Consider the following 14,673-nt stretch of genomic DNA (forward strand, 5'->3'; position numbering starts at 1 on the left):
TTTTCGTAATTGCACTTTCGGTAACGACTATTACAGATCTCTTTAGTGACTCTCAATATTAAGGATGGAAAAATCTCAGTAAGTGGTTCCCAAACAGCCATTAGCAGATATGCGACACAAAAACTGATATAGGGAAAACTGAGGCACTATGTGAGAAGTTTGTGGGGTGTGCGTGTGTTTGTGTGTTGGACAGCTATTATTAACCCATCTGTGCTCACCATTCAGTTACAGCAAACAAAAACAGTGAAACTGTATATACATTGAGTCCTTCATTAAACTATTGATTCCCCTTCGCATTATCCATAACATTCCAGTGACTCAGCATGTCAACTGGTGCAGAGCGACTCTCTTCCCTCTCAATACTTCTGCAGTTTACAGAGACAGGATCACTATGATTTATTTACCTGACATTTTCCAGTCCGGATGTCATAGAGGGCCACTGAACCATGGCGAGATCCAACTGCTATTCGATGACTCCGCTCATAATAGCTGACCATGTAGAACCTGAATTGAACATCAGAGCAAGGAAAAAGTCAGATCTGATCGCACTGTAGGCAAGATTAAAATGGCGGGATTGGGGTTTGTTTTTTGTTTGTTTTACCAGGTTTGGGTAGGTAAAAGCAGTTCTAAAACCAACCTCTTATTTTGCAGCGCATCACACAGCCATGGCGCCTTCTCCCTCTCCTTTCCCAGAACCCTTTGCCAAGCATCTGCTCAGCTTCTTGATAGGAACTCAAACATCTTTAACCCAAATAAATTATAAGACCAGCTTCTCTGATCTTCCCTATATTAAATACAGCACGACCAACAACCATTGATAATTTTGAGACTCATGCTCTAGATTTTAACCATGTGTATTTCCACCCAGGTTCACAAATGATTTTCTTGATTTATTTGTAAGATTTTTTTTAGTCTTCTTTTGGCACATATGCAGGAAGGCCAACAGTAAAACAAATATAAAATAGTTAAAACTGGTAAGAAAAGAAGAGTTAAAAATCACACCAAGCTCTCTAATTTAAATCGTCCTTTTGTTGCCTAGGTAGATATTGCTATTTCCTTGCATGATATATGTACATGCCATTTATTTTATTGACTTTATTATGCACTGTACTCTTCATCACAGTAGACAGCAGCTTCAGCAAGAAAGCCTGGTCTCTTTTCTCCATTTTTCCAAGGGAAAATCTTTCTTGTCCCTTTCCTTTTCCCACTACATAACTCCACACTTTAAGGAAAATATAGCAGCTCTCCTGATCTGTCTACCTCCAATTTCTGCCACAGCCCTCTCATATAAATTCAGATTACTCCTTCCTTTTATCTTTTATTCATACAGTGTTATATACGACCAGATGTCTGCAAGGAATATAAATCCTTCCATCCTCCACCATTTAGTCAAAACTGAAGAAGCTTCTTGCATGAGAAGCAAAATGTCTTCAGGGAAAAACAAAGTCCATTTGCCTTTTGAAAAAGCATCTTTGGGACAGTCATGATCTGGATGACTTGAGAATCTCCATAGACATTCAGTGTTTTATACTGCTTAGCTAGCACTCTCTATTCCACTGATAACTTATATCGATTACTAATTGAATATTTGGGCTGGTATTCCATTTCCCTTCTCCAACACATATTAGCTTGGTGATCTGAAGCATCCATACCCTCTTCTCTCACCTACTGTAGGCTGATAAGTTCATCCCTGCAGCACAAACCATGAGGCAACAGCCCAGCCAGCCCCACAGTGACCAAGTCTATGAAGTAGCACTTTGGTGCTAGAATTTTGCAAGCCCATTAAGGCCCATATGCATTCTCAAGTGTGGTGCAGAGGTAAATACAGGTAGTCCTCAATTTACAACCACAAATGAGCCCAAAATTTCTGTTGCTAAATGAGAAATTTCTTAAGTGAGTTTTGCCCCGTTTTATGAGCTTTCTTGCCACAGTTGTTAAGTGAATCACTGCACTTATTAAATTAGCAACACAGTTGTTAACTGATTCTGGTTTCCCCATTGACTTTTCTTGTCAGAAGGTTGCAAAAAGGTGATCACATGACCCCAGGACCCTGCAACCGTCATAAATATGAGTCAGTTGCCAAGCATCCGAATTTTGATTGCCTAAACAGGGAATGCTGTAACAGTTGTAAATGTGAAAAATGGTTATAAGTCACTTTTTTCAGTGATGTTGTAACTTTGAACGGTCATTAAACGAACTGTTGTAAATGGAGGACTACCTGTATCTTGGATCAGGACTATAGAGGCTTAGATTTTAATCTGCTTTTAACCATGGACATTCACAGGGTGACTCTGGGCCTGGCAACTTCTGTCAGCCCATCCTCCCCACTGTGGCAGGGGAAAGAAAAAGAAATCCTACATGTGCCTCCTTCAGGTCCTTGAGGAAAGGGTGATATAAATCTAACTAACCAACCGGTAATTACATTAAATAAAATTACTGCTATGGCGAAGCAGGCATTGTGCATTAATCAATGTATCAGTACCGTTACATGGAGACAGCTTTCAAATTAATGACATTAAATATGGTACCTTTTCTGTGAATTTCTGCACAAACATTTTTATTGTTAATATAGTTACAGGAGGAAAACTGTCATGTAGCACAATTTAAGAGGCAGTTGAAAGCTTTTGACCTTCCCTTGTACAGAAGAAAAGGATCTTCTTTAATTTGAAAACTGAGAGGGATTTCAAATAGGTCAACCATAAAGGATTAGAATACTGGGCCAAATGGAAACCTGGGAAAATGGACATAGGAGAAGTGTCTGCAGCAAATGAACTAGGTGAGGCCATACATGGATGAAATAAAGATGATAATATTTTTCTTTATTGGATAGCGCTAGATCTTCAATATGATACTTGAATATATCTGTTTTACCATCTGCTAGAGTTATACTAGCAGATGGTAGTATTCGAAAGCACGTAAAAATGCAAGTAGAAAAATAGGGACCACTACGGTGGGAAGGTAACAGCGTTCCGTGTGCCTTTGGCGTCTAGTCATGCAGGCCACATGACCACGGAGACGTCCTCGGACAAGCGCTGGCTCTTCGGCTTTGAAACGGAGATGAGCACCGGCTCCTAGAGCTGGAAACGACTAGCACGCATGTGCGGGGGAACCTTTACCTTTTACCTTTACCTAGAGTTATATTGGATGGAAATAATAATACCGTAATAATAATAATAATAATAATAATAATAATAATAATAATAATAATAATAATAATAATAATTCCACCACGACCTGGCCATTGAAACTGCATGATTATGGAGGAAACATGTAACGGTGATACCCATTGTCATCGGGGTGCTGGGAACTATGTCCAAAAACTTTGCAAAATACATCAAGAAATTGCAGCTTCCTGCAATAACTCCAGCAAAGCTACAAAAAACTGCGCTACTCGGAACATCTTACATTTTAAGGAGATACCTAGGATGCAGGCAGCAACCCGTGTCAACCATTAGTGCCAGTCAATTTGAGTGTTCAGTTGACTGAGTTTCATGTTTTATGAATAAAAGTTTTATAACAACAACAACAACAACAACAACAACAACAACAACAATAATAATAATAATAATAATAATAATAATAATAATAATAATAATAATAGCTGGAAGGGACCTTGGAAGTCATCTAATCCAACCCCCTGCTCAGGCAGGAAACCTTATACCATTTCAGACAAATGGCTGTCACCTACTCAGGAATAACTACTGGCATTTATTGGGTCCTTATCCTTGTTGCAAAAAAAACAACAACTGAGAAATGTTCAGTCTCATTAACTCTAATGAGTTAATAGTACCCTTAAAACATTCTCTAACATCTGAAGAATGCTAAAAATATCAGTTATCAATCGACTCTTTTGTACATTATGAGTGAATGATAAAGATTATTTGAATTGATTTCAGATTGTATGTATGTATGAATAAATAATTAATAAATAAATAAAAATTTTACTCAAATTTTGATGCTGAAATGTCCTAGTCCCCTCACAACCCAGTGTGAACAAATTTGTTTTCAGGATTAATCTGTTGAGGGATTCTGTTATAAGGGTACAACTGAAGCAAGCAGGATATGGCCAGATCCAAAAGTGAATGTAATCCTCATTTGTTCTCTATTTTCTCTCTATCTAATAAATAGATTTTTAGAACACGTCTAGGCACTCTTACTATATTTCTCAAATGTCAAGTTGTCCTTGCATGGGGCTTCAAGCAAGGCAAGGCTGCATGAAATTAGCCCAAGGGCTACAAAATAGCACTCTTAATTAAGTCAACCTTGCTATCTATAATATTATCACAAAACATTTAATTTATCAGTTTAAGTATCTGAAACTGTTAAAAATTACCTTAGAAATACCTTAATGCATTTGTGATATTGCAGACAGTCCAATTTGTGCTCCCAAAAAGATCTACAAACTATTTTGAAATTAAGATGCATTCATCATACAAGCTTTTCAAAAAGGAAATGAAGTCTGGTGGTTATGGAAAACTCCAAATCTTAGACATGTGAAGACTGCTCCTAAAATACACTGAGTTTGATTTAGCTCACTTTGTAGCATAATCATAAAATACTCCTCTGCACTAAAGTGGTAAGCTTAATAATTAAAACTTTTGCTCTATTCTGCTCTATTCAAATTTCTGAAATTCTGAATCGAGGTTGTAAAATCATTTTGTTTTGTTTTTTAAAGAAACATAAATGACATCCTCACCATGTACTATTCACAAAATAAAAAAGGGAGACAAAAAAGGGGATAAAATACTATTAGCAATTGCTTAGGCCTGAATAATATACATATCTTCAATATAACAACAATATGATTTTTTTTTTCATACTAAATTTTACTTTTGGGCCTTTTCATAGACCTGAAAATCTATACAAATCCTGGTTCCTAAGTTGCCTCTGGATGAGTGGCACACCAATCTTATACCGGTAATTGGTGGCACACCAATAACAACGTCTACACATCTTTGTTTACAAATATCATCAGATCAGCATTCTTATTTATATTCTTTTCTGAATTCTTTGCTCATCATACACATTCTCAGTATTTGCAATTTGTCTTCTGAACCATGAGAATTTCTTCTTTCTCTCATTTTCAGTGTACTGCCAGTGTTGGTGGAACTGTGTTTTTCTCCTAGATAGATCCTTGATTAGGATATTTTGTTTTCTGCTTGACTGTCTGGTGTTAAAAACTCTGCTTATCTGGGTGTGGGCTATTGGAGAGGATGTATTCTTTTTGTTTCCTTCTTGTTTTTTTACTGTCTCGGTGGCTCAGTGGGTTAGGATGCTGAGCTTGTCGATCAGAAGGTCGGCAGTTTGGCGGGTCAAATCCCGAGTGCTGCGTATCAGAGTGAGCGCCTGTTACTCGTCCCAGCTTCTGCCAACCTAGCAGTTTGAAAGCATGTAAAAATGCAAGTAGAAAAATAGGGACCACTACGGTGGGAAGGTAACAGCGTTCCGTGCGCCTTTGGCGTCTAGTCATGCCGACCACATGACCATGGAGACGTCCTCAGACAAGCGCTGGCTCTTCGGCTTTGAAACGGAGATGAGCACCGGCCCCTAGAGTTGGAAACAACTAGCACGCGTGTGCGGGGGAACCTTTACCGTTTTTACCTTGAATGATGTGTAAATGTAATCTACCTCTAAGTGCCTATTAATGGCTGATTTGTCTGAATGCCAAGCTTCCAGGAATTCCCTGGGGTTTTGGGATTTAGGATTTAGGTTTAGGATACTCACAGTTTCCCTGTTGAAACTGTGGTCGAGTCCATGTAGTGTGACATTAGGGAGTTTTCATCATGTCTTCTGACTGCTAGTTTGGTATTCATGAATACACTCTGCTTGTCTTCTGCTGTCCTACATAATGGCTGTTATAGTCCTTGGAATGTATGTTGTAGATGAGTCCTCTTTTTACTTCTTGGGCTGATGGTCTTTTGATTTACTTAAAATGTTTTGGAGGGCTTTAGTTGGCTTGTGTGCTACGGTGATGCCATGTAGCTGTAATAGTCCATTGTTTCTGAGATGTTTCTGGTGTGTGTTACTGACATCCTTTTCATAGTTTTGTGTTGGTTGTGCTGTAGTGGGACAAGTGGTCAGACACATTTTGATAAAGTTATGTGGATATTCATTTTTTGGAAGATACTATATAGGCAATCTGTTTTTTTTACTCATGTTCTGGGATGCTGCAGTGCATTTGAAAATTCATCTGAATATTTTTAGTATTGGGGTGGTGTTTATTCGGATATAAGTTTCTTTGTCCTCCATTAAATCTTTGGCTTTTGCATGTATTGTGTTCTGTTCATGATGACTGTGGTTCAGCCTTTGTCTGCTAAGAGTATGGTGATGGTCCTTCTTTAGGTTTTTGGGGGCTGTTCTACTTTGAGTTAGTTCTGATTCTGTGTTCTTCTGGTCTCTGGTATGACTCTTTATGTTTCCCTGGGTCTTGATTTTGCTAAATGATCTTGCTGAATTAAAGCTCATATAATCCCTAGGAGCTTCTACTATCTTTTAACATTTTCAAAATGTCAAAAGCTACATTACCCTATGCCTAACCCAATTATTGCTTCTATTATTTCACTGTTACAGCTTGTAGGATTTCCGTCTGGCATTTTAATGAGCGCCTACAATTGACTGCAATATTAAACAGCAGAGGATAAGACCGCACAGATACATGCAAAATGGCTCAAGAAAGCCAAAATGCATAGGAATGTTTGTAAACTGGCCAATTGCAAATGTGTTGAAATGCAGTTCTCATAAACTATAGGCTGCTGGTTTGCTGGCCATGGTGACTGTGGGGATTATGGGACTTGAAATCTCATGTCTTTACATAACATCTGTAGCTGCCCTATTATTTGTTCTCTTTTTCTGAATTTGTGAACAACTAAATAGAAGTAGTAGGTATGCATTCAGATTCACAGAACGCTGTTGTTTAACTCTGCACCACACAGAGGTCATGGTCATGCCAGCTTCTGTTGGTTCAGTGATCCACTGAAATGTAATTTGACTAGGGATGCCTAATCTCGGCATGCGGTATAGAAAGTCCTCGACCTACAACTATAATTGAGTCTAAAATTTCCATTGCTAAGCAAGACAGTTAAAGGAGTTTTGCCCATTTTGTTGTTAAGTGAATCACTGCAGTTATTAAACTAGTAAGACAGTTGTTAAGTCAATCTGGCTTCCCCATTGATTTTGCTTGTCAGAAGGTTGCAAAAGGGGATCACATGACCCCGGGACACCTCAATCCCATCATAAATATGAGCCAGTTGCCAAGCATCCAAATTTTTATCACATGACCATGGGAATGGTGCAACGGTTGTTAAATGGAAAAAAAATGTCATAAGTCACTTTTTTCAGTGCCATTGTAATTTTGACTGGCTGTAAGTTGAGGACTATCTGTAATATTGGGATATTTGGCAGGAGGGGGAGTTAGATACAGAAGTAGTGGCAGCTTGTGGTTCTGAGTCCCACATTCTTTTATATCCTGTGTGCCTTTGTGTTAATCTTGACACTTGCTTGTGGTGAAGCAACATTCTGGAAAATGATTCACATCAGAACAAAACAAATGTTGAAAGTTGAATTATCGTTTCAACATGTAATATTTGTATTAAATTTAAACTGGGAGACTGTTTGTTCTGGTCCTGCCTTAGGCATGAAGGCTACTGGGTAACTCTGGACCAGCTGCTTTCTCTCTGCCCTCGGGGAAGGTGAAGGCAAACAAGTTATGAAAACATTGCCAACAAAATTGCAGTGACTAGATTAGGCAGTCGTCAGAAGTCAAGATTAACACTAAGGCACAAACAATAAAACAAAACAAATCCCTAAGATATACTGAATTAGCTTTCTACATCCTAACTACTGCTAGGAGGACATACACTCTTTTACTAGAAAAGCTTTTTGATCTCCACATTGGAAGAATGCCTATACAGATATCGAGATATCCGCATAGATACCTAGAATAACTTCGCATTTTAAAAGTAAATCTGATACAGAATTTAATTGAATTTAGAAACCATTCCTAGACTGCAAATTAACATATGGATTTGTACTAAGGCACAAACAATGGATTTGTACTAAGGCACAAACAATAAAACAAAACAAATCCCTAAGATATACTGAATTAGCTTTCTACATCCTAACTACTGCTAGGAGGACATACACTCTTTTACTAGAAAAGCTTTTTGATCTCCACATTGGAAGAATACCTATACAGATATCGAGATATCCGCATAGATACTTAGAATAAATTTGCATTTTAAAAGTAAATCTGATACAGAATTTAATTGAATTTAGAAACCATTCCTAGACTGCAAATTAACATATGGATTTGTACTGCCCACAGCTCAAAATTTAGTTTCTTCACGTTTAGAGTCTGTGCTTCAATTTTATAGGATTTTCAAATCAGAATAGGCTTTTAGTAATATGGACAGAACTTTCCAATTTCTCTCAGTGATTAATACCTTTTTGATCATGGTTGCTGATATTCATGCTTTAATGTTTAATACTGATTTTTTTTAGTCTTTGAAATGATATATTCAATTACTCTTAATTAACTAATGATATATTAGAAAACAAAACCTTCCATTACATTTTTAAATCCCTTATGTATTTGTATATTGTTCATTTGCACCTTTTTCCTCCTCTTTTTCCTTTGTTTGTTTTGTAGGATTTTTATATTATACTAGCCAACCTGCGATGTGTGGGCTCATTTTTCTTTCTACACCTAAGTTCACATTGTCTCCCCTTCCCTTCATGACTCTCAGGAGAGCCCCAAGAACCACCTCCTTCTCCTGCTTGGCTGACCCACAGAACTGCCTGTCACTTTGCTGGGGGGAGGGAGAACGATGGGAGCTCCAGACTGCGAGGAAAACGGCACCCCCCACTCCCCACTCCAGCCTGTCTCCAAGAACCCCCATTCTCCAGGGAGGAAGAGTGCTCACCCATTGACCACTGGTGTTCCTCAGCCAGTCCTACCTTGCCAGCAGGCATCCAAGTCGCTCCCTTATTCTTCCCTCGTTGGCTACCACTTCTAAGAATTTTGGAGCCAAGATTTCGTCCATGGCTCCAAAGCAGCCAATGGCTGCTTGTCCATCAGACCTTGCCACCAGATAATTGGGGCCAAAGGCCAGAAAGCAAGAAAGAGGGTGGGCATATGTCACTGCCACTTTCCCTCATGCCACATAAACTATGGGTTTCTGGAAAATGTAATCGGAAGATGTGGTGGCCACAACTTTGTCAAATTCCAATCTCACAGGAGTCACAGCCACCAGATTTTGGATGCATTCGGTAAATCGGCCCATTTGAGGTATGTTGATTCAAAAATAGTTGCTCTGTGATATACCATTTCAGCCAGCTGAAAGTTAAAAAGCATCAAACAGACACAAGAGTTTGAGTTGTATATAATTACTAGTATATGGTATAGTTATTTGGTATATCTCCCCAATAAATATTTACAATTTGTTATCCTCCATTCCATTTGTCTGAATGATATTCTCTGCGCTGACACCAAAATACCTCAAACCATCTCCTGATGAGAACTCCTCTTATCTATAAAATCCTGACCATCTCTACCCCATGGGAAAATGCCACAGTAATTTTTTTACAGTCTTAGCAGTTGGACTTGCCAACTAGCTGGAATGAAGCCAGAACCCTTTTTTGACCTCTCCTGCTCCCTGGAAATGTTCTCAACACTTTAATTTTTCACTTCAGTAACTGATGGGGCTATAACCAACAGTATCTCTCCAGGTGAGGTGGATGAATATAATATAATATCAATCAATCAATCAATCAATCAAGCCATCATATTAGTTATTTAATTTTATGAAAATGCCACCTGAGCTAGGAAAAAGCATACAAAGCATTTTGTATGGAGGGAAAGGAACCTGGGACTTACTTCAATATGTCTGGATATATCTTCTGGATATACAGGTAGTCCTCAACGTACGACCACAATTCAAGCCAAAATTCCTGTTGCTAAGTGAGGCAGTTGTTAAGTGTTTTTTGCCCCGTTTCCACAGTTGTTAAGTGAATCACTGCAGTTAAATTAGTAACAACGTTGTTAAATGAATCTGGCTTCTCAATTGATTTTGCTTGTCAGAAGGTCGCAAAAGGTAATCACGTGATCCCGGGACACCGCAACCATCATAAATATGAGTCAGTTGCCAAATGTCTGAATTGTGATCACGTGACCATCGGGATGCTGCAACTGTCACAAGTGTGAAAAAGCAGTCACTTTTTTCAGTGCTGTTGTAACATTGAACAGTCACTAAATGAACTATTGTAAGTCGAGGACTATCTGTATCCTCAATATGGAAAGTTCCTCATCCTGAGCCTTTCCAATTAATCCTATCTTGACAACTCATAACACTGAACACACTGTTGTCTGAGTTCTCCTCCCAGATCTGGGGATAGTACAGATTGAACAAGGCTTAAGACAACATTTCCAGAACATTTCAGCTGAATTGGAGATGGCTCTCTTCGCTTGTCATTGAAAATTCCTTTTGGTTCATGTGGTTTCGTAAAACCATAAGTCTTCAGACCTGGTCACTGCCATCCAAGGGGCAAGCTTGAAGTAAAACTGCTGATTCAGCCCTAACAATGCCTTGAAGGTAAAGGAATGCTGATAATAAGAAGGGATACCTGAAGATGAAAAAAGCTATGGGAAGCAATGTCAGGGACACTGACACTTAGAAATAATATTTATTCTAAAACACACAGTCTTTGTTTTCTCAATACACTATTGTCTTTGTAGTCGTTTTCTATCTCATTTACCTTTGACCTCATGGACAACATGTATAGTTTGACTTATATAAACCCATATAAAGGGTCACAATCCAATCTCTGTTGTTGCAACATCCAGTACTGAAATAAGCCCAACTGATGGGTATTCTGGTTCCTGTTTTTAAGTAAACAGGGGGACAATTCTTATACAAGTATTTTTGAGATCAACTAGGTACTAGGTGGGACGCGGTGGCTCAGTGGGTTAGGACGCTGAGCTTGTCGATCAGAAGGTTGGCAGTTTGGCGGGTCAAATCCCGAGTGCCGCGTAACAGAGTGAGCGCCTGTTACTCGTCCCAGGTTCTGCCAACCTAGCAGTTTGAAAGCACATAAAAATGCAAGTAGAAAAATAGGGACCACTACGGTGGGAAGGTAACAGCGTTCCGTGCACCTTTGGCGTCTAGTCATGTCAGCCACTTGACCACGGAGACGTCCTTAGACAAGCGCTGGCTCTTCAGCTTTGAAACGGAGATGAGCACCGGCCCCTAGAGTTGGAAATGACTAGCACACATGTGCGGGGGAACCTTTACCTTTTAGGTACTACAGAAACTCTTATTTAAGTCACTACAACACTACACATTACAGCAACAATATATGTGTATTGTGATGGCTCCCCCCTTTATACTTTCATATGATGCTACTTTAACTCAAGTCCATCATATAAAAAGCTGTTGTTTCTCATCAGGATTTGATTTTTTTTCTTTTTGTTAGTAATCTAGTCAGTTGACGCTACCTGGTTTAACACATATTTAGTTATTAGAACATTAATATAGAGCTGAAATGTTTCCTCTCTGCAAGTGATGAAGTTGGCTGAAATAGAAACAGGGGAAACAAAATAATATCCACATTTATTTATTGCCATTTTCACATTCCTACTGTCACTGAGCGCTGCTTTGTAGTGTGCTTCAAACTCTGATGAAGCCAAATGTTGAGAAACAAAGACTCCTGCTCTTACCCTCATCCTGTTCTGAGCTGATGATGGGGAACATATGAAGGGATATGGTAGCTAGGAATATACAAACTGACATCCCCCCTCCATGGATTACACTGTTTAATGTCCTTTAGATAAATTTTCTGGAGCAGAATGTCAAGAGATGGCAACCTCCGTGTAGGACAAAAATGGATACCTGTTGTAAAAACTGTTTACTACTAATTTTGGTAGTCACGTGTTCCTATTGTGATCTTACCTGCAGATAGCTGGAAAGCACTCCTGCAGTCCCTTCTTCTTGACTAATGAGCCTTCAAGACAATACATGATGATATCCATTACCTATGGATAACAACAAGAAATTAAGGTTGAAAATAATTAAATCCTTAGAGCAGTATTTTGCAACTGTACTTTGAGGAGCCATAATAAAACATAGGAAAGAAAACTCCATATATCATTACCACATACAGGAGGAATACTGCTACTTAAATAACAGTAGTAACGTTATAATTCAATATCGTTTATAAACTGCTCAGATTTCTGTTATTTCAGGATTGTTAAAGAAGGCAGATTCTGAATCCCAAAGGAAAGTACTTTCCAGTGGAAGACAAAGAGAAGAGGTTTAACAGACCACATCCCATGCGTTATTCCAATCACATGCAGCAAAATTCATACATCAAAGAACTTTCAAGCAGCCTCTGTATTACAAAACTTAAAATATGCAACAGCCAGGATTTTGGGATTTGACTATTACATGCAAAAAGAATGCAAATATGTTAAAACTGAGATACAAATAGCCTCTATGGATGAAACATAGCATGCATAGAAAGAAAAAAAATACATATTTGTGATTAGTACCAATGTCTACTGTATTATGCTAAGTCTGCATCTAGCAGAAATATTCTCTGTGCTGATTATTAGCAGCTCTCTGAACTTCAGGTATAAGTTGATTGGTATTCTTCATGCAAAGCAATACTTTAACCATGCATAATGCTTCATATAACACTTAAAAATGTAATTGGGAAAGTGCCATTTGAGATTACAATATCCAATTCCCTGTCTAGTACAAGATTCCAAATGAAAAAAAAATCCCTGACAGATGGCTGTCCAACCTCTCTTTGGAGAGCTTCAGTGAAGGGGAGAACCTTTTTGGTAAATTGATCCATTGTTAGATCTGGTCTTCCTTTTAGAAAGATTTTCCTACTATTCAGCATGAATCTAACTTCCTATAACTTTACAAGCCTTCAGGTTCTTGAACAGCAACAGCGTGTCCCCACCCAGTTGACTTTTCTGAAGCTAAACATACCCTGGTCCCTCAAGTCTCTTCTCATAAAACTTTGTTTCCAAGATTCATTTCACCCTTGTCCTTTTATGAATCTCTTCCAGTTTGCCTGAATCTTTCTCAAAGTATGATGTCCAGAACATATGCAGCACTCAAGGTGGGTTGTGACCAATACAGTATACAAGGAAACTATTTCTATGATATGAAAACTATTTCTATTGTGCCTTGTGAATGACCATGTCACACTGTTCACACATATTCAGTCTGTGATCAACTATTGCAGGGGTCTTCCAACTTGGCCCATTTGTGACTTGTTGACTTCAACTCCCAGAGTTCCTCAGCCAGGCATGAACTACTGTATATTCTTTTCTTACATACTGTTATCAAGCCAGGGATCCCCTTCCCTATTAGTATGTATTTGACTTCTTTTTCCTAGATGATGGAAGACTTTGCAGTTATCGCTATTAAATTTCACTCTATTGTTTTTAGTTTTCTATTATAACTACAGTAGAAATATCATTATATAGTAGCTACCCAATACACTTTGTGCCACCAGGTAAAAATTACAGTTTTTGCACAAATTTTCTGGTATTTCAAATCTCTAATCTTTTATTGTTATGTACAGTGCTTTTTTTGTAAAAAAAAAAAAAAGGTGCCGGAACTCACAAATGTCATACAACCTGTCTTGCCTAACCTACAAGGTTCCATCTAAAAAAGGTGCTGGAACTCCGTTCTGGGTGTTCTATGACAAAAAAAGCCCTGGTTATGTATATATAGGGATGTGGGTCTATACGTATGTTGTATGTAGTATGTTTTGGGGGCGTGTCATGTATGTGTCTCACTTTGAGAGTGGGCAACTAAATTTCATTGTTGATGTGCGCCACTGTGCCCACAGTAAAAAATGACAATAAAGATTATCTTATCTTATCTTATCTTATCTTATCTTATCTTATCTTATCTTATCTTATCTTACCTTACCTTACCTTATCTTAAATTATCTTAAATTATCCTATCTTATCTTCTCAAAGAAATGTTGAGTTAACCCTCTCACCTACAAAATTGTTTGACTAGATCAGTTACTTGGGCTAGAATGTTCATAGGACACACTAGCTTCCTTCCCATGACCCAGATAAGAATGTTGTGGGAATACCAGCTTTGAGAATAGTTTTACAGCCATGTATTAGAAATCTCCTTTGGCCCCTCAATTAATTTGCTAAAGGTTGTATGGCACTTTGCCAAATGCTCTAGTGAAATCAAGGTATATTCTGTCTGCAACATTCCCACAATCTATTAAGAATGTCATTCAATCAAATGTTTTAAAAACGATATTAGTCTGGCAAGACTTGCTGACCTTTTGTAAGTACTTAAATCATTTAATACCTTTGAAATGATTTTGCAATGACAATGATCTGTTGTACCAACAGGTAGGCCAATGCAAAGGTTCTTAACTTCTTCAACACAGGATAAACTCAAACATAAATACCAACTGTTATTAACATGGAAGCATAATAAAATATTGACATACCTCTACAAGGAGATCCACAACATCTGTTGGCATTTTTTCAATAAGGATTTCAATAACCCTCAGAATTTCTCCCTTTGCTCGAGCCAAGGTGGTGGTATGAATATTCTGTTGAGACTGTGTATTAGCTTGAAGAGCAGTGTGCCTGTGTACCTACAAAAACAATGGTATTTAACAGTTGAT

The 14,673-nt window shown here is 38.2% G+C and overlaps 1 protein-coding gene across 2 annotated transcripts in view; it reads right to left on the reverse strand.

Annotated features, from left to right (window-relative positions):
• Nucleotides 1-14,673, reverse strand: part of WDR7 (WD repeat domain 7) — a 238,868-nt gene that overhangs the window by 41,697 nt on the left and 182,498 nt on the right. For both annotated transcript variants that reach the window (XM_083354765.1, XM_083354766.1), the window contains 3 exons: nucleotides 14,494-14,643; nucleotides 11,946-12,028; nucleotides 405-504 (listed from right to left, as the gene is read on the reverse strand). In XM_083354765.1, the coding sequence (XP_083210891.1) occupies nucleotides 405-504; nucleotides 11,946-12,028; nucleotides 14,494-14,643 (333 nt within the window). The remainder of the gene's footprint in view (nucleotides 1-404; nucleotides 505-11,945; nucleotides 12,029-14,493; nucleotides 14,644-14,673) is intronic.

This window comes from Vipera ursinii (assembly GCF_947247035.1).
Source record: "Vipera ursinii genome assembly, chromosome: 2".
Lineage (NCBI taxonomy): Eukaryota > Metazoa > Chordata > Lepidosauria > Squamata > Viperidae > Vipera > Vipera ursinii.